General features: G+C 35.1%; 1 protein-coding gene across 4 annotated transcripts in view; it reads right to left on the bottom strand.

Moving 5' to 3' along the window:
- The window catches only part of SPATA17 (spermatogenesis associated 17), a 97,545-nt gene that overhangs the window by 26,362 nt on the left and 44,198 nt on the right, over positions 1-26,985 (bottom strand). For all 4 annotated transcript variants that reach the window (XR_007375038.1, XM_048935914.1, XM_048935915.1 and 1 more), the window contains 3 exons: positions 19,067-19,270; positions 12,986-13,137; positions 3,956-4,091 (listed from right to left, as the gene is read on the bottom strand). Coding sequence is in view for 3 of the 4 variants with exons in the window: in XM_048935914.1 (XP_048791871.1) it covers positions 3,956-4,091; positions 12,986-13,137; positions 19,067-19,270 (492 nt within the window). In the remaining variant the exon portion in view is untranslated. The remainder of the gene's footprint in view (positions 1-3,955; positions 4,092-12,985; positions 13,138-19,066; positions 19,271-26,985) is intronic.

Below are 26,985 nucleotides of genomic sequence, written 5' to 3'. Positions count from 1 at the left end.
CAAAATTGACTGAAACTGTTGGTTGTGCTTTCATCCACACTGCCTGAATTAAGCTTTTAGCTTAATTCATTTAGCTCTGCTTCTGGTGACAGAGGTGGAAGCTGTACAATTTATATAACCAACAACTATGGTCTGCTCTAATGGTTACACAATACAGCGTGAAAATGAAAGTGATGTTGACTCCAGCCCAGTTTCTACCGCTCCAACATAACTAAAATTGTGGTGTAATACAAGTGCTGTTTTTCCTAGGCTAGGCAAGGCAAGGCCATCACAATCAGAAATATTTCAGCTTGATATTTGATTAATGCTGGCAGTACTCTATGAGTGATTTCCACTCAACATCTAATTATTTGATTATTTCCCATTATTAATGGAAGGAAACAATTCAAAACAAACAGCCAGAATGACTGTTTTTGCAGGAAGCTCATAATCATCAATTCATACATGTAGAAGTCTTCCTAAAATTATATTACTCTGGCCTGTTGAACTTGAAAGGCATATTTTATCCCAATCAATGCATAAAAGTAAAATTATCCATAACTAAGGCATGTTTCTCTGCTGTACAGTTCAGCTGTAATGATCCCCACACACAGCACTTGCACATCAATTATGATAATCATAATCACGGTCGTTAAGCTGAATGTTCATTATTATCAGGATGCTGGTGACAGCAGATTCAATCATGAGGTGCAATGGGCAGGCAGTCACAGTCCCACCCAAGTTTCTGCAGACAGCGTTGTGCCACATTAAATCTATGATGTGTTCCACATCCCACTCCATTCCAAAAGCTGTAGACGGTAAAGGTCAACTTTATGTTCTGTGCAATATGCTTAGGTTCTCTAAATTAATTCCTTGCAGTACTGGATATTTTTATGCTTTGTAGATAATAAAATTCTGTTTAGGGCCAAAATGCCTCTGCAAATAATGAAACAACGATGCAGTTGTACTGTAATTCACCTCTAATAAGGCATGAGAGGAAAGAATATTTCAGCAAAGAATGTCTTCAAACATCACGTCCCGAATTTTCCAAATAAGAAAACATTTAATGCTGTCATTTAAGCCAGTTTTCTAAAATGCATACACAAACCTAACTCCAATACCAATTAAAAGCTGTAAGCTATCATTTCTGCTTCAGTAAATATGAACATATGTGAGTGTTTTGACAACTGAAAGATTATAGTTAGTGTATTTGATCCCCTGACTGTCCAGCTATTTTGGGACCTATCACTGTAAATTAAACTCACAGTGACTGGTAGTACTTTTTTTTCTATATTGGTATTTCTCACATATAAATCAAAAGTGTTCCAAGGTATTTAGACATATATTGTTTCAACTTAAAAAGTATGCATGCATTTTTATTTTATAGTAGTATACAACTGGATAAGAACATACTCATCCCCCACTAGAAGTACGTTATTATTTACACTTCTTAGCTTTTTTGTTTTTTATGGAAGAACAGAACTAGCTTTCCCTTAACATAGTAAGTTTTTTGAAAGCTACGTGGAAGTATTCCAGATGAAGTATTACAAGGCACTATTTTTCACTGTTGCTCATTTTGCTTCTGAAGTAATTACATAATTTGCATACTAATTCCGTAACTTGAATTAAAATGCTTATATATACGTGAAAATCTAAAGGAAATACAACCAGGACATGCACATGGACACAGAGAAAAGCTTTTTAACATATAGTTTTTAAAAAGGCAGTTAGTATCAAATAATACTGCAGCAGATCACAGGGGTTATTGACCCACTAACCATAGAACTGCCTTCCTGGAAGAAATTACACCATAGTTTTTCTCATCAGCAATGATAAGAAAGATTTATCTAGGATACTCCTTTAAGAAGTGGAATACACATCCTGGCAGTTATCAGTTATTCAGGCTGTAATAATGCATTAACATAAATATAATCTCATGGAAACCCCCCAAAATGGCTGTATTAAACAGATGAATTGTTAAGCAAAACTCTGAAATGAAGATTAATTTTGATTTACAATTAGAGTTGGAAGGCTGTTTGTCATGTTGAGTTAATGCATACAGCTATACATCTCCAGAGATTTAGGTTGAAATATACCCAAGATCAAAAGTCAGTTTAGTGATACCAGATAAGTTCAGTAATTTATATAATACAAATTATATATATATATATATATATATGTATATCTTATAGGATAAACAATATAGCAACTTTCACATTTTTTGATATTGTCATTTCAGTCTGCTGAACTGACTAAGACTGCTGGTCTAAGAACTGCTAAGGACTGGAAGAGGGAGAATCCTTACACTGTAAGATAAGTATGACCAACAAATCTTTATACTGTTTTACATATATATATCATGCTCATGAAGTTGGACTCCAATCAAGTCCATCCTCCACTAATTGCTTTTGAAAGATAAATTAATCTTTTTATTGAATGTTGATTTTCATGTTTTTATTTGCAATGCAGTTTAGCTATATCTGTATAGTAAAGTATCAAAATGTTACTATGATCTTTTTTTAAAAACTTAACACTTTGAGAAAAAATACGATTAAAAATATTACTTCTCAAACTAAATTTAATTGAAACTTATTATATATATATACAGGATAAGTTAGTTCCAAGGAAGTAAGTAATCACATCTTAAAAACTCTCAGAACTACTTAGGTTGAAAGTGACCTCTTCAGATCACCTATTCCATCCCCTTGCTCAAACAATACCTGCTAGAGCTGGTGGCCCAGGACTGTGTCCTTTAGGGTTTTGAATATCTTCAGTGAAATGAAGGAAATTTCAAAACCTCCAATGGGCAACGTTTTCTAGTGTTTGACCACCCTCACAGCACAGACTCACTAGACAGGAATTTCGTTCCATCTTCTTCATTCCTTCCCACTAGGTATTTAAGTAAGTGAGACACCCCTGATAATCTCCAAACTGAAGAGTTCCAGCTCTCTTAGACTCCTGTTGCATAAAAGATGTTCCACTTCCTTTATCATCTTTGAGGTCTTACACTAGAACTGCTCTGCCAAATCCATATCTTTCTCATACTGGGATTTTATAATTTGATTATGATATCTATGAAAAAATAGTAATACAAACACAACTACAAATTCATGTTAGAACACTGTTTTGGCTCACTTACATCCTTTTTCATTAATTCTACACTATTGTAATATTATAACAGTGTATTCCTTTTTCATACAGTTTCAGAGAGCGTGCTTGGTTTTGCAGAAGTTGACATGATTAAAAAAAAATAAATCCTTTCTTAGTTTTTGTACAAACCTACTGTGAAGATTCAGAAGTTCTGAACCTTTGGTTTCCTAATGCTGCTAAGAATCTGAAAAACCCTAAGAAGAAATTGCTCAGTTTTCCTTTTTCTGTATCGTGCTTGGCGAATGATGGAACTTTTTGGACTTTTGAAATCTCATAGTGTATTAGGTTTCAACCACTGAAAATAGTTTACATAACATTGAAAGTTCTGAGGATACTATTTCCTACAGCACAAAACTGGAAATATATGAGATGTTTCTGACTAAGAAGCCAGTTTAATGAAAACTTCTTAAAAACAATTTTTCATTCACTTGTACTATTTTTTGAAGAATATATGCAACAAAATAGTTTTGGTCTATTTCTTTCCGTAATTTTCCGAAGGTTTGTCTTCACATATAAGAGTAAATAAATGTAATATATCTTAAATGAGGAAAGACAGAAACAGCAAAACTTTACAAAACTGATATAATTGGATATGTACTTAAGCATGCTCCTAAATCCTCATGTAGTTGATGTGAGATGTTTTGAATTTCCTCAAATTTAACTTTCCAGAGTGTTGAGAAAGCTTGATATCACAATAGCTCAGTGTGATTTTATAACATGCTTGTTATAATAAGATTGGATTTGATTATCTCAGGATTAGGTCCTATCACATAAAATAACTTTCTAAAAAAAAGTCAGCCTTTCTTTAACTTTTGCAGTGACTTACCTTGCCTGCTATCCACTTTTTAGGCTGTACTTCTCGGAAATGCTTAATTCCGTAAGTTTCTTTGCCAATTTTTTCTGATGCATGAATTGACAGGTCATACTTCTCATTTTTATGATGTGAAGAAAATGGCAAAAATCTGAAATTTAAGAATATTTAAGAATTACTACATAGTACTCTGAATGCCCCAGGATTTATGTAAATCAAATATCAGCAAATCAGGATATTGACATGCATTCCTAATATTTCTCACTATACTTTCTTGATGTAGCATCCTCTCCCCTCCACAAGTAATGTGAAAAAGATTACTAAAGTATTTCTTATAACTACTTTTTAAAACCAAAATTGCAGCAAAGAGCTAAAGAGCTTCAACAGCATATGACTAGTATTACTAGATTCTTACTTTGGCTGTATCTGTCCTACTAATGGATGTGGACAAGGAGGAAATGAACAAGGTTCAATTTGCAGTGATTTGCTTGTTGATACAGGCAATGCAGTCCATGCCACAAGCCAGTGGAAGGCACAAACCATGCACAAGTTGAGGGCTCATTTCTAGAGAACCTTGCATTTGTCTTACAAGTAGTCCAAAAGACTCACAACACAACTTCAATCTGATCATTCCATCAGGATGGACATACTTCAATATGTCAGCAATTTAAGTATAAACCAAATCTAAATTGCACCAGAAAGAACTCCTTCTGTATATCAAAACAGAAAATGAATCCTTTGGCAGCTGTTACACAGAGTAAAATAGACTGTAGTCTAGTTTATCAGAATGAAAACTAAATATAATACTATTGATATTCACATATTGGCAGAACACAAAGTAAATCACTGGTTTCTTTTAAATTTGCAAATTGTGTGGTTTACTCTGAAGTGATAGTATTTCCTGATTAGTGATCTCTTGGATCTTGATTCTTTCATCTCTGATCATACTAAGGGTGAACTCCCTTCTTGCATGCTGCCACCATAGAGTGAAACTTCAGCTACCCGCCTGGACATATAAGAGGTTTGCAGATATCCCTAATCCCACGGACAAGTGTTCAGGGTTGGACCCACAGTAAACTGTGTGAAGGAAGGTAAAGGATCCTTCATTTCTAAAAGATCTGAAAGAGATCCTACAAATGTATTTTAGTTTCACCTCTCTATTTTAGTTTGCAAGAAAGAAAGCAAACAGGTACATTTTCATAGAAAGGAAAATCTCATGAAGGAAGCTCTTCATTACTGGTATTGCAAAAAAAGCAAGGAGTGTCCTTCACAAGTGCAGAAGAATTATTATAAAGTTAGAAATACCTGTTTCAGGAGCTTAAAACATTGCTTTAACTGCCACATGTGTAGTTAATTAAAACCTTTTCAGTAACTGAAAGCATTTCAGATCTAGAGTCCCTAAGAGAGTTAGATGGTCTATTTATTTATTTATTTGTTTGTTTATGAAGAAAGGGATAATAAAAACTTTATTTCTGTCTCTTGGCTGATACAAACTCAGAAAATCATTTCACTAAATAATCCATCAGCAACTGTTTGGGGGGGCTTTTTTTTTTGTTGTTGTTGTAGTTGTTTTAAATTCCACTTCATAAAAAATAAACTATTTTGCAATTTTACTAGTTATAGCAATTTACTCTATCAAGTACCACATGTAAAGTTAGCATGAGAAAAACACTGAGTTAGCAGACTTCTAAATTATACAAATCTGTAGTAGCATGTGTATACTCATGGGAAAGGACACTCTCACATAAGACAGATTATGGTACTTGTAATGCTAATTTGCACATGGGATGGACATCACAAGCACACAAAAATTAATGCGGCCCCAATGTCCCAGAGAATACATCGAAGGTGCTGTGAGCCGGCTGCTCCACTTGCAGTTTTTATCACTTCTGAATTGCATTTTAATAGTACATTTTTCTTTTGTTCAGACATGAAAGAAAATTGGCTTTCTCAGGGGATTGGATAGCTGAGAAGACAAGGCTAGCAGTTTAGGGATTTGCCTATATATGCATAGAATTTAGTTGAGCCACAACATTCATAATTCAACATGAATACTGCATCTGTAAAATTCATACACAAAACGGGGAAAAAAAAAAATGGAGAAGAGTAGAAGAGTAGAAGATAAAGTAAAGAAAAGCAATGATTCTAGCTTTCCCTATAACATTTCCAATCTGGACGGCTTGACTGCACTTTGAACTTTTTTTTTTCTTTTTTTTTTTTTTTTTTTTTGGGTCAGACCAGTACTCAGGGTACACCACTAGGGTTGCTCTGAAAATAATGTCTCCTATGATCTTGGTCCACAATGTCAGAGACGGATATTGATGGTATGACAGTATAAGTTGAACCTTCCCACCAACATTCCATTACATTTTGTTTCTGTGTGACAGATGGCAGCAGAGGAGCAATCTGACAAAATGGCATCTGACCTGCAAGTGCATATCAAACAAAGGGGTATGATTGAATTCCTCCACATGGAAGAAATGGCACCCATTGACATTCATTGATGCTTGCTGGATTTTTATGGAGACCAAACAGTGGATGTGAGCTCAGTGAGGTGATGGGTGGTGTGCTTCAGCAGTGGAAACAGTAACATGAAAGACAAGCTGTGTTCCAGATGGCCATGCACAGCTGCCACATCATGAAATGAAGAGCGCCTTGATCAGCTCATCCACACGAATCAGGAGATGACATAGGAACTATGTGCAGAGCTGAATATCACCTTCAATACATTGGAAACGATGGTCGCATCATTGGAATATCACAAAATATAGGAGGCATTCTTTTCAGATCAAACTCTGTATGCCATGATTCCAAACAAATATCTATACAGACATTTTAACATTTCAGGACTGTGAGTACACAACTAACTGTATACTCTACATGCAACTCAGTGCCACACAGCCCAGAACGTATGTCTGTGGTTGAGACAAAACTTAAAGCAACTATGAATTTTTTAACACTGAACAATAAAAGAATGCTAAAATTGAAATGAAAGAACATTAAAAATATAATGGGATATGATGGCATGAAGCAGTAATTTTATTTATTTATTTATTTTGCTATATAGTCACTTCTTGCTCATTAATAAGCAATGTTTAGAGTCTAAATGTCACTTACATATCATTATTTCATAAATAGCAGCCTGAATATGAATATAATAATATATATAAATATAAATAATAGCCTGAATGGAGATTACCACTGTTTCATCTTTGAATGTGGTAGAAACAAAGTTGCAATGTTTGACTGTGAAAATTTCAGGTCAGAGCTGTGTGAGCTGATGCTGACAGGAACAAGGATCTAGCTACAAGAAAAGATGTTTGCAAATTCAGTGCCTGTTTAAATCAAGCAAAAATCATTCTATGTGAATAAGTAAATAAGATAACATTAAAACATTTCTGTATGTGTGTTTAGTAGATAACCAAATTAATGAGTCATATGGAAGTCATTATAGCCCTGCAACCAATAATAATAGTAAAATAGCAATAGCTCTGTCATAAAATTCAGTAATGGCATTCTGATCTACAGCTCTACATACACACCTAACACAGCTATTCCCCAACTTTGTGCTTTGAATGTGATAGAAGAGAGCGATGGAAGGAGAAGAAAATTAAATCCAGACAGTGGTATAATAACATTATGACCTGCCCAAGTTAAGACCACAGTAGTTTATACCATAAAAAGTTCACTCGAGTAGGATTCTCATATCTGGATTTCAGCTTTTGTTACTTCAGTGCAAATTCAGAAGTTCTTGAAGGGTAAAAATGACAGAAACAGAAGTAGCAGGATGAAAGAAGAATTCAATTTCACGTTGATTTCATATTATGCCACAAGGCATAGTCAGCATAAGCTGAGCCTTCCTAAAACTTCATGATATAACAAGAGGTGAGTTTTCTCCAAAGAAGCAAATAAAAAAAGGAAAAATGATCTCATTTTGTCCATTGCAAAAGCTTAAATGAGATGTACCAATAAATACAGTCAAGACAGGGTGAAAAAAGGGGAACCAAAAGGAGAAACTACTCAGGTTTTACAAATAGCAGTATTATATAAACAAAAACTGGGAGAGGACCAGGACCACAGCTGGCACTGTCAGTGGTACCAAAGGCCAGTTACAAATTTTCCAGGACCACAATCTGTTGGACTGAATTAACAAGAAAAAAGACGTAGAAGACATAGAAGCCTTCAAAGAGTAGATAGTCCTAGACTTGACAGTAGTTAGTGAGATATATTTACATTTCAAAAGATAGCTTAAATATCTGTTAATAAAACTTGCATTTTCTGTCTCTTCATTTATTCTATTCTGTATCACTAGGCTGCCACTAATTTAATCTTTCTAATTCTTCTTTTCCATATATTTTGCTCCCTAATTCTCTTTCTTCCTGCATCTCTTCACCTATTATTTCCTCTGTCCACTCTGTCTCCTCTTCCAATGTCTCTATTTTGACAGGAAAGATAAGAGGGCTCTTACATATTGAAGGCTGTCCAGTTAGTCTGACCAAGTTGAGAGAAGCAGCAGCAGATACGGACTCTACTGCCTGTGGCAATCCAAGAGAGAAAGCTTTCTGCGCAGCAGTGCAAACAAGAGGGAGGATTTGTCAAAGAATGCTGTCACAGGACAAGTAGCAGTTTTAAACTGGAGGGTAGGTGTGGATCAGAAATTAAGGACAAAATCTTCACTTGGAGAACTTCAGAACTTGGAACAGGCTGCTCAGAGAAGCTGCCTCATGTTGCCTTGACCTAACTCAAATGAAAAGAAGCTTCCTCTGACTGTAATGGCCATGAAAAATTAGCTCCAAACAAACCCTCCCCACCCCTACACCTCTTTTGTTTGCTTTTTTAAATGAAACGTGTAATGAATTTCAAGCTTTCAGATTCAGCTTCTACCTGAAGCCAACACTCTTCATCTTTACATTTGGTGTACAAAGCAAAAAACAATGGTTTTCCACAGCAAAACAATGGCAGTGGAGCTGCCATTACATAGTTCATAATGAGTGTGCATTAAAAATCAAAGTTCTTTATGCAGCATATTTTACTTAGTGCATCTAAGATCAGCACAGTATTTTTGCAAGACAAGCCTATTTTGGATGCATTCTTACAAATCTTGTCTGTAGTTATGTGCTACATACATATGGATAATTTTTCAATAAACTATCTGCTATTTTTATCCTAACAGGAGAAAATCTAAGAGTCTTTTGTCTCTTTCTTTATTTAACCCGTGTCTGCAATACCATACGTGATGAAGTGATGAAGAAAAGCACTGTCTAGTTCCTGTAGGAAGAAAAAGAGATCTCTTCTGTAGCAAATTCCAGAACTTCTTAATTATACAGACTTATTAATCTGCATCCCCAGTGTTATAAAGTACTAGAACTTCATTAGAAAAATTAAGATGGAAAAATGAAGGCGCTACTTTGTAAATTTCCAGTGGAAATTAGCTGGAAGAAGCAGAGGAATACTGGATCAAAAGAGGGTAATCATGCTTAACTGTGCCCTAGAGCACCCGCATGTATAATACGATTTGCACAGTAACTACCTCTCCTATTACTGCTTGTTTGGAGTATTCTGTGTTAATGGGGTTAGCTAATTTAGTAGTTTAACTTAAAAAGACTCTGCTGATTAATAAATGTTGCACACTGTGCTAGTAATTAAAATAAATGGAAGAGTTACAAATAGAAGTTGAATTGTTAAGAAAACATTATCTCAAAATATATGATAATCCCTGTTTATCATAATACAATAACAGTCCGGAAAATATGCAGATTGCTGAAGTTGCAAAGCATGTGAAAAACTAAGCATAATTTGAACAAAGTTTTCAAACGTGTTATATCTGCATGACATAAAACATAGTGGCCATTTTCACTCCAGCTATGTCAGAAAGACAGTAAAAGATCTTAAAAATATACAAATGAGAGGATTTTTTTTAAATCTTAAAATTTTATCAAACAAGAGCAACTTGCTTTCTTATATTACCTTTATTGCTGTGCACATTTTGAAACAGACGCCTTCAAGTACATCTTTTGAGCATATCATTGTAGCACAGAAGCACCTATGCTGGTTTTAAAAGAAAGCACCTTGCTGAAAACAAGTGCGAGCCATGGTGTGCAAACATTGCACTCTGCTGCACACAAGTGAATCCATGTGTTCAGGATTGACGTGGCTGCCTCTAGTACAGTGCTGAGCACAGAGAGCCAGCAGCGAGGTGACTTGCCTGATGTCACACCAGCAGCCAACAATAAATCAGGAAGCCCCAGCCTTGGTTATCACTGGCTTATCCTTATTCTATCGCCACACTGCAATTCATTCTACTGTATGTGGACTTCATAAAGATATTTAATAGTATACTTTGGATCATGAGGCATATTATGTGAGACAGCTTTTGGCAAAATTAATGAAAATAATTTACGTTTTTGTTCTCCGGAAAATTAGGCCTGTGTACTGCTGCATATGACTGAGTAAAGAACTTTTCATGCTCAGTGATCTAAATATGCTGGATCCGGCAGTTGATGTCTCAAACTAGACACCAGTTTATTAAGTGGTCATCCCAAAGGAGTCCAATTGTCATTCCTATCCAAGTGGAGGGGGAAATCACTTCATTTGTATGAAAAATAGCACAATAAGGCAGTAACAGCTTCAATTACGCAAGAAAAAGGAATCATCCTTATTAGGTTAGATTGCCCAGTTGCTCTTTCAGTACAAAATTGTAAAATCCAGCAGTTGCTATAAGCATTCACAAAATTTACTCATTTATTTTGCATTTGCACTGCTGCTGCCTACCTGAACCTCTCCCATAGCTTTCTCAATTATTTCTGCATTTATCAGAAGCAAGAAGTTTCTCAGAGCTTGGAACACTTAGAGACAAATGTATAAGCTGATTTCAGAGCTTGTTTTTTTTTTTTTTTTTTTAAAACGAAACATGGTGGGAATTCTGTATTGTCTGATATAAAACCTATAAAACACTAATATTCATTCTTGAAAAATACAGATCAAGGACTCTGTTTCTCCTTACATGCAAGCACAAACTTTCCCCACAAATGCCACACACTTCCTCTGCTCTTTCTCTCATTTTCTAAAATAGAAGAATGATAAGCATAGGAAGCACTACCAGGAAGAAACACAGTCCCAAAGTACACAATTACATAGAAAGAGACAAGAAATTTGTCAATTCATAATAGACACTGCTGAGAAAAAGATTACTGTAGAATCTGAGTAACCCTTTGTTGACTCCTCCCTGGAGACCATCATACCACACAGCAGCTGCGGCATTACTAGTGAGTGTTAGTCCTGATGATGACCTGCAGCTCTGTCATCACCTTTTCAAGGTTACAGATGTGACCCTTGCATGGTTGGTTGAATCTGAAGCACAAACGGAACAATCACAGCCTGAAAATGTATAATCCACTATACATTTAGTGTGCATGAAGCTGAGAATTACTGCTTCTGTGCATTCAGGATGATACTAAATGCTTCTTTACCCATAAGGTAAATAAAGACTGCTGATCAATTTATATCTGTCAAAGTTGGCATGTCCAGATTTGAACTGTACAAGTGTAAACTCTTAATGATTCACTTAGCAAAAAGAATGAGAAAAATAAATATTTCAAGATAAGACTTGAAACTGGCCACATAATGACCACACAAAGTCATTATGTGAATCTTAGACTGGAGACAATGTATTCATTCCCATAAGTGAAGGACTTAATTCCTCCTCATTTGGAATGCATAATCAAAATCTTCTCAATGAAAAGAACATCTTAATTGAGAGAAAATCATTACTCAGTGTTTTCTAGATTTCAGTAAGATAAGTTAAAAATAAAAATAAGTTTTAAAAAACTTAGTTCAAATCTAAACTGAGATTTGAAAATTAAGCTGCTTTTTCTCATTCTGAATAACAACAAACACAGGAAAGAACAGAAAACTGAAGTACACTTTTAGTTTTAAAGTTTTCCTATTGCGTTTGGTATAAAAGGAACGAAAACAATTATTTTTGTTGGCAAACAGAAAAAATAAAACAGAACACAGAGATTTCTTTTTTAAGCTCAATCTCCTTTTAATACCACTATTAAAATATTCAATTAGGGAAAATATGAGAAAACATCTAACACTCAAAATTAAAAAGTGTAAATACATTTGATTCTAGCATACTAAAGTTCCTGTCCCTAAGCTAACATGTGCAATGTGAAGCTGAGAGCAAAGTATCACATCCTAGTGAATCAGTGGATCATAGGCTGCTCACAAGAAAAACAAATTCCTTTCTGTCCAGAATTCTGGTATTCAAATATCAAAGGATTGCTAAGAGCAGGAATTCAACAGAAAAGCTGACAAAACATCATTTGTTTCTAGTTAACTATAAAGTCAGAACAGGTGAATTAATAGGTTTTATTATGATTGGACAAAAGTGTTCCATCACAAGAAAAAAGGAGCTGGAACTATTTTAGCAATAACCTTTAATCTTTTTGGATAGATGACGTCTGTATTTGGGATTGTATGGAAAACAAGCTGTTTTCCCTGGTGCTATTACAAATGCTATGGCTCAGAAAGCCAAACTGCTTCAAAAGTTATTACAGTATTTGAAAATCATGTTTAACATGTGCAACATATGCTCCGTTTCCTTCCAAGTGAGTTTTGATAGTCTACTTGAAGAGAAAGCAAGTTTCATCGGCGTGCAACAACGTTTCTCTTCCCATAGTCCAGAAAATTCCTGAACGAGGACTGAAACAGTATGTGTTCCTTGGCAAAGTATGTACGGCAAAAAGGAATTTGCATTTGTTTGCTTATTTCCCATCTGTTGCATTCCGTAGTACTATTACAGCAAGATCTTCTATTGATTCATAGAGATGGAAGGCACATGTCACACAATTACAAGATAAGGTCTCTGCCCTGTAGAGTTTATAATCTAAGGACAAAGATTTAGAAGTACGTACAGAGAATATTTGCTAGTAAGCTGTCAGGTTTGACATTTCATTTTGTCAGGCATGAAAGGCTTCCGAAAGCAACAGAACAAAGAAAACATTCTCATAACACTATAAGAAAAAAAACCAAAGAACTTACTCATTGTCATGTATACATTTTCTCCATTCCTCCCTTTTCATTTCCTCTCTGGCCTTCTCTAGTGGTGAACTGATTGATGCTGCCACTCGCAGTGTTGGTTCCAAAGGCTTGTAGCGTTGCCGCAATACTTCAGCGGTATCACGGAAAGGCCCCTGAAAGGTACAGGATAATGTGAGTGTTTTATTGTGGGGCTATAGTTCTTTTATTTCCTTCTTTTATTCGTGACACATCACTGATGAAAGAGGGCATAGAGTGCCTGGGAAGTGTAGCAAGACTTTTCTTCCAAAATAATTAAAGCAGTTCATTTTGATAGAGAGTTACAGATAACACAAAGGTTGATAACATGCTTTAAAGCCCCACAGAGAGAATGAGAAATGTGCAGCCTAGATTTATTTAGCTTCTAATAAATATTTATTATTTTAAAATAATACATTAGAACTGATTAGGAGAGCTTATTTTTTTTCTTGGAAAAAATACTGGTGAAATAAAATCTGATATACAAGTTTTATTTTCATCTAGATTCTGCTTAAGCAGAAAGTCTTTTCCTTTTCATAGGATAAAGCACGTTTCACCTTAAAGAACATGCTATTTTCAATTTTTACTACAAAGCTATGTGGAAAGGAACTTAATACATGACTTAAAACATAATTCTTCTAATACAATTCAAACTAATGACCACCATAATGTAACTGTATAGTCAATTTTTTAAGTCTAATTCCACATTCATCTCACTAGTCTCAAAAACAATAATAATCCTAAAAGCTCCAACTTATTTCATAAACGTGTGTGTATACATCTATAATACATACACATACATACACACACACATAGTCTAGAGAGAGAGAGTTTTTTTCCTCAGGTTACATTGCTTAATAAGTGATCATACCAGCATCTACCATTTAGCAGCAGAGATAAACAGCAGGAGAAAGTCCTTTCCTGCACTGTCAAAGTGACGTACACCATGCATTCCTTTCAGTACTAACCATTGTGCACTCACCTAGAGTACAATTAGTGCCATATTATGCTCAGAACAATTTAGTAGCATCTCTGGATTTAGAAGTGTTACTAATTATTTTTTATTTTATTTTCACCATTGCTGATCCTGCCAGGAACTAGCAAAACCTTTAGAAACTATGAGCAGACAAAGAATCCTAATCACAGTCTTTATTCTTTAAGATATTCTTCTTTAAATAGGTTATCACTAACAAGTCACAGCTGGAGTTACTGCAAGCACTGAGTGAAGACTGTGGGGCTAATAAAAAGAAATGATTCACGCCTCATTTATGTTCACTTATGTTTTACATTAATAGAAACCAATAATAGGAACCAGTTACCATAAAAGTCATGGACCGTAAATAACACAAATGGCAAATAAGTATCATCTAGTACTTTTCACAGCTGGACAGGAGGATTGCTATATTTGAAAGTACTTAATGGATTTTTACTGGAACTTTACTCTTTAAAGACACAGCATCGTGATTTGGAGATCTTTTTAAAGATCCTAGTAAGTAAGCAAGCATATTGCTTAAACTTATTGCAGATGTTCTCTTGATTTCATTTTCTTAAAGTCTCTACCAGAAAAAAAAAAAAAAGAAGTTGTTCATTTAGCATGACTACCAGTCTTTTAAAACAGAACGAAAATTGCTATTGCTTGTAAGATAATAATCAATACTAAAAAAGGTCATTAAAACTGGTAAACAATATTCTACTAATGCATAAACTAATGATCAAGATATAAAACAAGTTTTGAATTCTTAATGAAATGATTGAGATATAAAATAAGTTTAAAATAGTTACTAAAATGATGAACAGTCTCAAGATGTTTGCAGAGCTGAATATACAGAGAAAAGAGGAAAGAAACTTTTGTCAAGTAATATCAGAACAGATACATTTGCTTTTGGAAAGCATTCTTTCAGAATATTCTATTTCTTCTTCATAATAAAATAAATACTCATATTTCACAAGTGTAAGGGCCAATTCAGATGTCCAAGGGAGCTTTTTTCCCTCTCTTCAGTTTCTAAGAACTTTTAACTCTTTCTCAGTTCACAGTTCAAATGAAATTAGTAGAAAACAGCAAATACTAATGAAAGGAAGATAAAAAGAGTTTAACTATGCAAAAGGTCCCTCCAATAAGGCTGTGTCATCTCTAATGAAACAGAGGCATATTGCAAAATATTAAGTTTACTCTTATCTTTCCCTTTAAATTTTTCCATTTCTCTGAGTCACGTATTTGTAGAAACTTTTTTAGCAATAAGCAACTAATGTATTATTTAAGATGACAAGACCTCTAAAAAATCCATTTGCCTATTCCATTTCACAAGATGAACTTCAAAATTTGTTGTAATCTGTGAAAAAAATGTTGCTAAAAAATATTTTCATATCTGCAATGCCTACAAGCATTTCAGCCGCTCTGCTTCAAAAGGGAACCAGCAATTTTCACCCTGAAAGACACTTACACCGTATGTTATGTTTTTGAATCTCTACTGAATAGCATAAATATTATTGCTACAGATTTGTCTACAGCAGATAGGCATTCCTACTACTTTATCATAAAGTCAAAAACTTGTGATAAAATCTACACAAGCTCTTATGTTCTTTACTGTCTCCATGCCAGGACAGTCACTAGCATGGAAAAAAGGAAAAAAGGAAAAAAGTGCCCTACAAATGGGAACGTGCTTTCTGTTATAAATGCCTCTGAATGAGCACTGGACTAATTTCAGAATTATCTGAGCTTCCATCAAGCTGTAATTCTAGTTAACTTAGTAACAAAAATGTTAGATCTGTTATAACTAACATAGAAGCATCATTAAAATGCTAAAATACATTATCAGAGAGCTTACACATAAAATGCTAAATGTCAATTACTCCAAGAGAATGCTAGTAGATATCTAAGTTTTGTTCTTTCAAGCACATATAATTCTTATATAATACATCCAACCCTATCAGCAACACAATTGCTAGACATCTGAATGAACAGTGGAGTAACAAGTGGCTCACCCTGGATGTGACATGCATATGTACAGGAAAAAGAAGCACGGTGCCAGAAGGTGTTATCACAGAGAACTAGGACACAAGTATAGCTAGTAATTAAATTCCTTACTGTAACACTGGACAACTTTCAGGATGATGCATTCTGATGGGTTTTCATTTCCAGCTGTTTCATCAGCTCAAAACACCATCCTTTCCTTAGACAATACAACCCTAAATTGTCAAAGTGTTGTGCAGGGATTTAGCCGTGTGACTCCCATTAACATCAATAAGAGTCGCACAGCTAAATCCACGCACTGTGCTTTGAAAATTTGCCCCACAGTGTACATCCCAGGGTGCTGAAAGGATTAAAGTATTATATAGTAAATTCCCTCTTTGAGGTGCAGAAAATAAACAGGACTCTTCTGGTTTGTTCTGGAAGGCTGTCTGTGCACTACTGCTGTGTACATCTGAACTTAGAAACATCTATAAAATATTCCACACCCAAACTGAAGCTTGTAAGATACATACAGTAAAGTGGTTTTGCAAGAGCAACTTAGCAATGTAAAAACTATGATTTCTCTCTATTTAAAAAGTATGACTCCCGTGTCATTACTACCCACACAAAATCTTTCTTTCTGCCCTGAGAGACCATGCATTTAGTCACATCCCACTCAAGCAGGATAGTCATAGTCATAGCCCCTTTGGTCCCAGAAGATAAGGCTGTAATGTCATATATATCCGGTTTTCAATACACAGTCAATTTCAAACTCCCTGATCACTAAACAGTTGGGTCACGCTTTGACTTGGGTCTAACATGAGTCAATGAGCTCATTATACAAAGAAGCTTAAACAGCTAAAGTGTGGGGATGAATGGAGGGAAGAACAAAGGTGGAGAATTTATTTGAAGTTGATCCTTATTATTACAAGCAGTGTGGACCTCTGTGGGACTCACCTCTATTTCTGGCAGATCTGCATCTGTTCCTTGTGCTCTAACCCAATTACCTCTGCTTTCACATCCCATCACAGATACTGACTTGTCCTCTTATGGACAAGTCAGATGTGATACAAAGGTGAGAAAAACCTCTTGAGTGTGTGTTGGCCTGTGCGATCATGGCAAATTCAACCAATATACCACATGTAAATTGTGACAGATGGCATGTCTAAACTAAGCTTGAACCTAGCAGTAGCTCAAACTTAAGACTGTATTTGGAAATAGCCATATCAGTTCAGAGGAGTTAAATATCAACAAAGGTGTATTATATATTGATAATTGCTCATTGCTGTTACTTAATTTCTTCCACTAAATGATAGCTTCAGTGAAAGTTACTGATAAAGTCTTATTTAGAATCATTGTCCTTCTGAAAAAAACATGAGGTTCTGAAGACTCCATTTTAGGGCCAGTTCTTTTTAATGCTTTCATCAATTACTTGGTTGCAGAACTTAAATTCATTCTAAGTTTGTGGATGACACTAAACTGAGAGGAGTTGTTGAATTCCTTGAGGGTAGAGAGGTTGTGCAAAGAGATCAAATTGGAGAGCTGGGCAACCACTAACAGAAGAAAGCAAGTGCCAGATTCTACACCTGGGGTGGGGCAGATCTACATATGTGTATAGACTCGGGGATAAAAGGCTGGAAAGTAATCCCACAGAAGGATAGCTGAGGATTCTGGTTGACAGCAAGTTGAACCTGAGCCAGCAGTGAGAACTGAAGTCCAAAGGGCCAACTGTACTCCTAGGGTGCTCCAGATCCAGCACTGCTGTCAGGTGAGGGGAAGGATTGTCCTGCTCTGCTTTGCGTTGTGCAGCCTCACCTCTATCACTAGGTGCAGGTCTGAGTGCCATGATAGAAGAAAGACATAAAACTATTAGAGAGGATCCAAATGGGGGCTATGAAGATGGTGAAGAATCCAGAGTGCAAGATATGTGAGGTTTGTTCATCTCAGAGCAGAGGAGCTGAGGGGAGGCCTCATGGCAGCTGCAGCTCCTCACAGGGAGCAGAGGGACAGAGCTGAGATCTGCTGTGACAGAGACAAGGCCTGAGGGAACAGCACGAAGCTGTGTCACAGGAATGGCAGCCCCAGACAGGGGCAGGACTCTGCCCCAGAGGGCAGTGGGCATGTAACAGGCTGCCCAGGATAGTGGGCACAGCCCCAGTTCTGGAGTTTAAGGAGTGCTGGATAGCATTCTCAGACACAGGGTTTGGATTTCAGGTGGTGCTGTGTGGAGCCATGAGATGGACTCAGTAGTCCTTGTGAGTCTGTTCCAACTTGGATTCTATCATCCAAAACATGCACAAGATGTTCTGAAGATATTACAGTCCTTCAAAATGAAGTTGGCAATAAAGTTTATGTGTGAGATACATAAAAAAGAAAGTCAGCTGACTGGGCAAACTGTAACATTGTTCAGAATGGAGGACAAAATCCACTGTCTCAAAAGTAACTGTATCAGGCATGTATTGGCAAAAGCTGTATGTTTGAAAAAATATCCACTTGTCATCAAGTGAAGCACATAAAGGTCTCAAAGGTCTATCTACTGTGTATATTGGACATATTTCCAGCAGGTTTAGCTAAGGTTGTAAAAACTGTTTTGCCATTTTGCCATCATACGTTTACTCTGATGCATTATCTTGGAGATCTCCATTACTTAAAAGAGAGGAAAAAAGAACAATCTGCGACACATGTTGACATGAACAGAAAATGAAATTGAGACCATGACAGTTAAAGAAGGGAGCAGAGCAACATGATGACTGATGCAGAACAATGTGTAGAAACTTTCGTAATTAAAGGTGACACACAGCTAGTGGACAAAAAGAGCAGGAACTACTCCATACTGAGAGAGTAACTTTTAGCCTCCACGTGGAAAATAATGTCAAAAAAAGTTAGCAGTTATTTCAACTGCAAATTTGTCCTATTACCCTTAATTTACCCTAACTGTTTGGAATCTAAAAATTTTACAGCTGATGAATCAAGATGATACTCAGTCATATCAGATCTCTTTGACTCTCAGAAATGACATTTTTTTTCTCCAAAGCAAAGACTAGAGAATCACATTTCCTTGTTTTTACACAACATGTACTTTTCTTTAAGACAGATTTGATACTGAAAAATGTTACCTGAGGTTTCTGTCTGCCAATGGGCGGCAGGGCCTCTCCTGTGGGGAAAGTTGGAGGTCTTTTACAAGTTGGCCAGTCATAGAGATCATATGTGTAGGGACTCTTCACTCGCTGCTGCTTGTGGCTCAATGGCTTTGACTGCCGGAGCAGTAGTTCCATCGGATCTGGGGATTTTCTGAATGGTGAATTGTATATGCCTGCAATCTGAACAGAAGATGAGGTTACTTTTGACTTCAACTAACTTACAGTTCACTTCAACAAAATGTTTAAATAGGATAACATAATGTGTTATCTGTGTTTCAGCTCTTTCAATGCATGTAACTTTCATTTTATGCAAGCAAGCAAGAATTATGCAGATGATCTTCATGTACCTGAAATTGTACCCTATGTACAATAGAATACTTGCAATGTTCCTAATGCTCTTAAGGTAGTTTTAATGCTCAGTTGGTTTTGTTTGTTTGTTTGTTTGTTCTTCTTTTATTGTATTTATTTGCTAAGAAGTACTGAATAAACAGAATAAGAAAGACATCATTTTAGAGATGCAGGGAAAGGTAAGTAAGAAAGTATATGTTCCTGACCTTGCTTTTCTCCAGCCTCCTCCTAAAGTGCAAACATCTTTGAGCTAAAAGGACAATCCCCAATTATGTCTACTGCATTTTTCATTAGCATATCCTACTGGGAAATCACAATTTCTTGTCTCAAAAAAGTTAAATAAGGCTCATTTCAACCTTACTTAATGGACAAAAACAATCAAAGATGGTAGCTTATTCAAAATAATTTTAGCAAATTCTAAGGACCATAAGCTCAAATTCTGTAAGTGTTCTGGACCCAACAATATATTTTTGTCCATGTTATACATTCTCTTCTTTGTGTAAACTACATTGTTATATTATCAGTGTAACTGTGTGATGGTAAAAAGGACATGAATAGAGATTAGTGGCAGAAACATACTCATTCCAAACAACTACTGGTGGTTCCTTCAGCTCATCAGCATATCAAACTAAATTACAGAGATCCATGCTTCAAATACCTGGCAAGCAGGATTAGTCTGTGTGATTATGAGTGACTGCAAAATAAAAGTCCATGTGCTATTCTGGGCTGTAAGAAATGGCACTGCTTCTACAGTTCATATTTGGAGATGTATTAATAGCCATATGAGTTTATTTGTCTTCTGAAACTGCATTTTGTAATCTATATTGTGATACTATGCATGTTCTTGACATTTCTTTGTTCAAACGTTTGGCAGTAATGTGTATTTCATACAGTATTCAAACATTGAAATGCAGCTGTCTCAAGGTGCACAAATTGGATTGACTTTTAGCACTTTTAATGACACCCAAATTAGCCATAATAGGTTTGGGAACCCGCTGATTCCAGTGATTCAGTGTCATTTGGATTACTATTGCTGAAAAGTTGCCATAAGTAAGAGTAATGTTTCATTGCTCTGTTTTCACATATTATCAGGTTAAAAATACAAATGGTATAACAAATATGAAAACAGATTTGGATTTTTAGTGAGGCACATTTGTGAAGCCAGCTGGACACTTTACAAGATACAAGTTGCGCCTTCTACTGTTGAAACTCTACTTAAGATCTGGGTCGAAATTAATTATGAAGTGCATTTTAACTAATGATTTTTCAAGCAATCCTGTTAATTACTTTACATTTTAATCATATGTGTTCAAGTATTCAAACAGACAGATAGCAGAGCAATCAGTAGAGTTCGTATCTGGATAGATAAAATTAATACTAATTTACTTTAAAATCCCCAAGGTTTGTGGGTAGGTTTTAAGCCTAGATTTAAAATTAGGAAAGTTTGGTAGGGGATGAGTTGGATTCTATTTTCCAGTTCAGATCAATCTATGCTAAAATTGCTTCCATTAATTTTAAAATATCTCTGCAAATCAGAGTCATTTTTGCAATTCATTGTGTATGTGCTGCGTACTGATGAATGCCTTATTCACTCTACCCTCTGCAGAGAGATGGCAGTATGCAGAAATGTAAGAATCTGAATGATCAAAGCCCTTGGCATTTAATAGATTTTCATATCTTCTTGAAACAATTACTATAAGTTAAAAGCTTTAACTTCATCGTTTCCCTGCTTTAATATAATATCCTCTCTACTACAAAACTACTGTAGTTAGGACCGCTCTTTTAATATAAAAAAAATCATGAAATACTAATTCATACTTTGATTTCAATATTTTCTCCACCTTTAGTTCACAAGATTATATTTCACCCTCCCAAATATTATGATAGGTTACAGAAAGTAGCTCTTCTGTAGGGAGTATGACATTTTTCTGTACTCATGTTCTTCACAACTCAGAAAGTCCTCTGTCAAAGCCTGATTTCTGGGACTTCATTTCCAGGAACAATTTTCCAAAGTGACAAACACTATGGGGAAATCTATGCTACTTTTAAAAAACCTGCAGCTGAGTTATTTGCAGTACTGTCATGCTAACTTCCAACTCAATAAGACCAAGGTAATCTCAGGAGGCGACTCTGATAATAGCTTCTTGCTGACCTCCTTGCATCAGCCTCTTCTGCTGAATGGTGGCCCAGTGGTGAATATGGCAAATGAGGTGTGAAAGCACAGATTTATTTTTTTATTTATTTTTATAAGACTATGGTTCTCACCCATCAGAGGAGAAAAAAAAAAAAAGAAAAAAGAAAAAAGAAAAAAAGAAAAAGGAGGGAGAGAAATGAGTTATAGAATAGATATATTTTTCCCCTAGAATTTTCGGCCTCAGACCTTCCATCATGGAAACCCAAGCATGACCTGGAATATTAATTGTGTCAGGTCAAGCATACTGGCAAATGTACCATTTGTTACCCAGTCATCCTTAGCATTACATTAATATTTTGAATGATTTTGCATTTCTAACACTCTATCATCTAGTTTCTCCCAAATATTTTCTTACATTTGTAATTAATGATGGCATACTACAAATAAATAAATAAATAAATAAATAAGGAAAAAAAATTTAATGTGTATGTTTTTAAAATATTCTGTATCACTTCCACCTCTAATTGTAAACTTAATGTATGCTGCAGAATGGCCTTTTTTTTTTTTTTTTTTTTTTTTTTTTTTTTTGTCTCTATCTCCTTTTTATTTCCAGAAACAGAGAAAAAATGTAATTGATATCTTTTCCCAGAATTTAACAAATAAATTATTTAGAAGCTTGCCTTGAAAATAAAACTATGCAGCAAAAGAAACAAAGTGTGAGGAAGAAAGTGCAGAAAAAGAGAAGGCAGAAGTAGAAAGGAAAAGACACAACAGTGTTGATTATGTTAGATATTTCCTCAGAAAAGATCAGTGATCATGAGTGGTATAATAAAATGGGAACAATGATGTTGCAATTTTACTTATGAATTAAAACATATCTTATTCCTTGACTTTAAGTAATTAAACCTACACCCACTATTCCAAATAAGAAATGCCCTAGTAGATACAGTGTAGCAACTGCTTTGTGAATTATTACATGCATGCAAAATTAAAAATCAACAGGATGAATTGAAGAGAAACTGCAAGTATGAAGTCAATAGAAAATGTATCCTCACACATTAAAAATACAATTTGCTGTAATTAAACAGAACTATAATAAAGATAAGTTTTAATTTCCTTTTCATATCAACTCCAAAATTCTAAAATAATATATAGTGAATATAAATGCTTCTATTAACAGTCAATTAATTTTGAAAACAATACCTTAGACGGAAGTGGTCTTTGCAAGAAATTGTCGCAATAAGACCATGAATGAGGCTCTACTTTCTAACACTGCTCTCTTAATAATGTCTTAAATCCTTCTTCAAAACGCACGTAAGGAGTAAAGACTTCAGCAAGATAGGGACTGAACTCAAAAATCCTTTTTTTCTCCACTGTAATATGTAAAAAATTAAGCAAGCTGAGAGAAGAGGTAAGAGATCTCTAAAAGCCATAAAAGTAAAAGCATGAAGGAGAGCTGTGAATGAAATATTTGCTAGAGAAGGGATTGCTGAATCAACACTGACCAGTGCACTTCATCATAATTATCAGGACATACTACTGCCAGGGGATTTATAAAAATCCCACTCAGCAAATAATTGCCCTGCTGTTAGGAGATAGTCGGAGTGTTAACACACTGTCACAGTCCAGCGTTTAGTAAGATATTCAACATTCAATTACTCTTGCTGAGAACTAAAAGGAAACATGATCGTTTCTCAGCTACTGCAGTTATGCTTCCACATGAATTCCAGTGAACAATCTTGTTAATCCCCAGATATAGTTTCTCTGGGAGGTAAAAGAAATACCTTAAAACATTAATGATTCACAAGAAAAACCCTTGTTTAAATGGTGCTGCAGCCACATCTGCAAGAAAAAATAAATTTAAAACTTCCAAATACGTAGCTTATTACAGCCTGTCAAAACATTCCATGCATTATGAAAACAGGATACCTGTAATGTGACATTTATTGGGTTAATATTCATCTATTAAAATTCTGTATAACAATAATCTAGCAACAAGTACAATGAAATGATGTCCACTAAATCAAATTTGAAACTACAAAATATTTAAGACACATTACAGTCGCTTAACAGGAATAATCTGTTACTTTTAACTAATATGAACATATATTTTTATGAATAATCAATAAATATATTGTGAATTTTATTGATATATTGGAAAAATATCACAGCCTGGTTCACCATTTGAATTCAAAATAAAATTTTCTTGTAATGGCTGACAATAGAAAAACCGTCACCCAATTTTATAAATGACAGTTCAGTGCTCAACCAGATAATGCTACTTTTTAGGCCTGATCCTGTAAACTTTAATTTAAAAAAATAATAAATAAAAATATACTCTACGAAATCGCTTCTAAAAGAATTGGAGGACCTTGCTTGTGATTGTAGTTAAGGTATTTTAACTTTGAGATAGCACTTTTATTCAAAGACAGAAGAATTCATAAATGAGTGATGAGGAGTGTATATTCTTTCAAGTGGGATTAATTACCTGTCTTCTGCTTAATATAAATACTGTTTAAACAGAGTAATAGAAGCATTAATTATTGTTATTCTGCCTTCAGATTTTAAAGCTTGCTTCAGTTCTTTTCATCTGCAAAATGTTTGTTTGACATCAAAACAATAATGCAATCACGTTTTAAATGCACGGTTAGGAGTAAACTAGGCTGCAATTTTACAGACTATACAAAGAGGTGTCAATGTAACATTCAAGCCTGGTACCCTGCTCACAGATCATAAAATCAACCACGAACCCTGCAGAGACACTAAGCTCAACTGCAGGAAATCAGAATGTTTTTTGAGTCTCCAAGCAGGTAACTGCTTGGGTATTTACACAAAATGACAAAAGAGGAACAAAATCTTAGCTTAATGCATGGATCAATATGACACAATATCCAAAACACAGCAGCACAGCAAATACTGAGGAATCCAAAAATCTGTCATTCACTGTTTAACTCTCTGACTGAGGTTTATTTTATCAGATCTCTTTCTTGTGCAGGCTGTTCATGACTTGACCAGATCAGGAATAATGATGTGAATGAGTGAGTGATGGCATGGGAAACAACACTTATTATAAGACATAGAATAGTGACAGAACGTTCAAAGTTTTGTTATTGACTTCTAATTTGACTTATAACTGATTTCAAAACAAGCAGAAAATAGGTTTTAGCTTGATTAATGTCTTTATTTTAAAAATAGGAATGGAAAATGCCATTAGAGTTATCATTTCTTCTTTAAGAGCTATTGTGAGCATGGGATTGTATATGAATTCTAGGAACCTCCGAAATAAGCCTGCTTCTACAAACACCCTGTGAAAATGGGAATTTAAGAGATTAGTCTGAAGAATAATCCCTGAAGGTGGTTGCACATTCTATTAACTGCATGTGAAAACACAGTGTGTGTTTCCTCTCTGCCCAGGAATATATTGTAAGCTAACATTATTTACACTCTTGAGAAGTTTTCCAGAACCCTAAAACACTTATTTAAATGTGTGATACTATTCATGTCTTTAAAATTAAAATTCCATCTGCTCTCATTTTGATAATGGAAAAAGTTACCTTTGTTAAAAATAAAAATCAACTTGAAAATCACTGCTTTTCTCACTGAGTAAAGAGAAATCCTTATAAGTACACCATTTACAATGTATCAGAAGACTGGAGAACAAACTCTTAACAGAGAGCCATGGAAACCATGTGTAAATTTGTTTTGCTTAAGAAAAAAATGCTAGAGACTTCATACACTTCACCAAAAAATACAGAACAAAATCATGTAACATTTAATTGTTTTTCACTGTTCCCTGTGTCTGTTGCATTGCACTTACATGTGAATGTTCTCTCACTGATATATATTCTGACAGATTTATTATGCAATTTGTTGTATTAAACCTATAGGATTAGACAATAACTAAAAACTCAGAGAGTTTAAGGAAGCAGTCCTCAATGACACCAGTAAAGTATTAAGTGAAGATTTAATGAACGTTCATTGTATCATATATAGGAAAGAATAAAGAGGGAACCAAGCCACAGTACTTAGATTAGCACAGGTAGAAAAGCGTGATGTAATAACAAACAAACAAACAAAAACCCCACAAGATTTTCTTAAAAGACAGTTGAAATAGAAAAAATAAAAACAAATAAAACATGCAAAATAAAGGCAAAAACAATACCAGGAAAGATATACAGTTCTCCTGATGCCCACTGCAGGATGGACAGACTTCCCAGATTAACAGTATATATTATATACTAAATATAAGTATTGAATATTTAGTAAACTGAGCAAGTTAATGAAATAACTTTACTTCTATACTATTAACTTGCCTAAGAGCTGAAAAACAAAAGAATTGGTGCATCACTCATCTTGAAGTCTCATTAAAGCAAGGATACCATCAGTGCTACTTCTTAATCAACAAGGTTTGCTGTTGAGAAATGTACAGCATTTTATCTTCATGACTTCTCCCATGCCATTCCTGACCTTCCCTCTTCTCATGCACTCATCTCTAATTCAGCATGTATTTCTCATATCACAATTTCAAAAATTACCTCAGTAACATCACACATCACATCAAACTTGTATAAACAACAGCTGGGCTACTATGTATCAGGCAAATTTACCCCAATAACTACTTCAGAAACATCAGTGGAGCTCCACTCCATGCATGTGTGAATGTGGCTCCATGTGTGAGTGACTTAGTTCACAATGTACTATGTTTTAATTTCTCTGCAATACAGATTCTTTCTCAAAAGCATGTAGCACATCATACACAAAGCCCACATTCAGTATGGAACTCCCTGAGTTTTCTGACCCTGCAGCAATTCCACCCTTTTGCCATCTCAATTGAGAATAAAACACAAAGCGTGGTGATGTTTTTTCTAAGATCTCAGCATGTACACTTTTGATAGATCACACAGCTTGTCCTTTAAACTCTGCCATTAATCCACAGGAGTAGAGGAAGAATTTTGTTGTCTAGAAAAACCATAGAAACACAGGCTATGCAATTCAGATTCTGAAAAAGATGTCTCTATATGGACAAATCTTTAAACTGACTTGCAGGACTTGGCATAGGATCAATCCCCAAAAACCTCCATCTTCACATCTTATTGTAAGATCCTCCTAGCAACAGATGATTAGTTAGTGTAAAATCTATCTCACTTCTTTGGACAGAAAATAACAGACAAATGTTCTTGCTGGCATTAAATGGAAGGTATCAAACTACAATGATTTTACAAGAAGCAGCCTCTAGAAAATTAGCGTGCAGTACTGTTGTGCAACATGGTTAAAATGAATTATTTTTCCCAATTATAAGTTCACCCTTCCACCTTTAAGAATATAATGAAAATGTCTCTTTTTAGGGAGCATGAGAAACAGAGAAATTCTTTTGGAAACACTTGAAAAAGACATACTTCCCCTCTCTAGTGAG

This window comes from Lagopus muta, chromosome 2 (assembly GCF_023343835.1).
Source record: "Lagopus muta isolate bLagMut1 chromosome 2, bLagMut1 primary, whole genome shotgun sequence".
Lineage (NCBI taxonomy): Eukaryota > Metazoa > Chordata > Aves > Galliformes > Phasianidae > Lagopus > Lagopus muta.
This window is presented reverse-complemented; position numbering and strand designations above follow the sequence as displayed.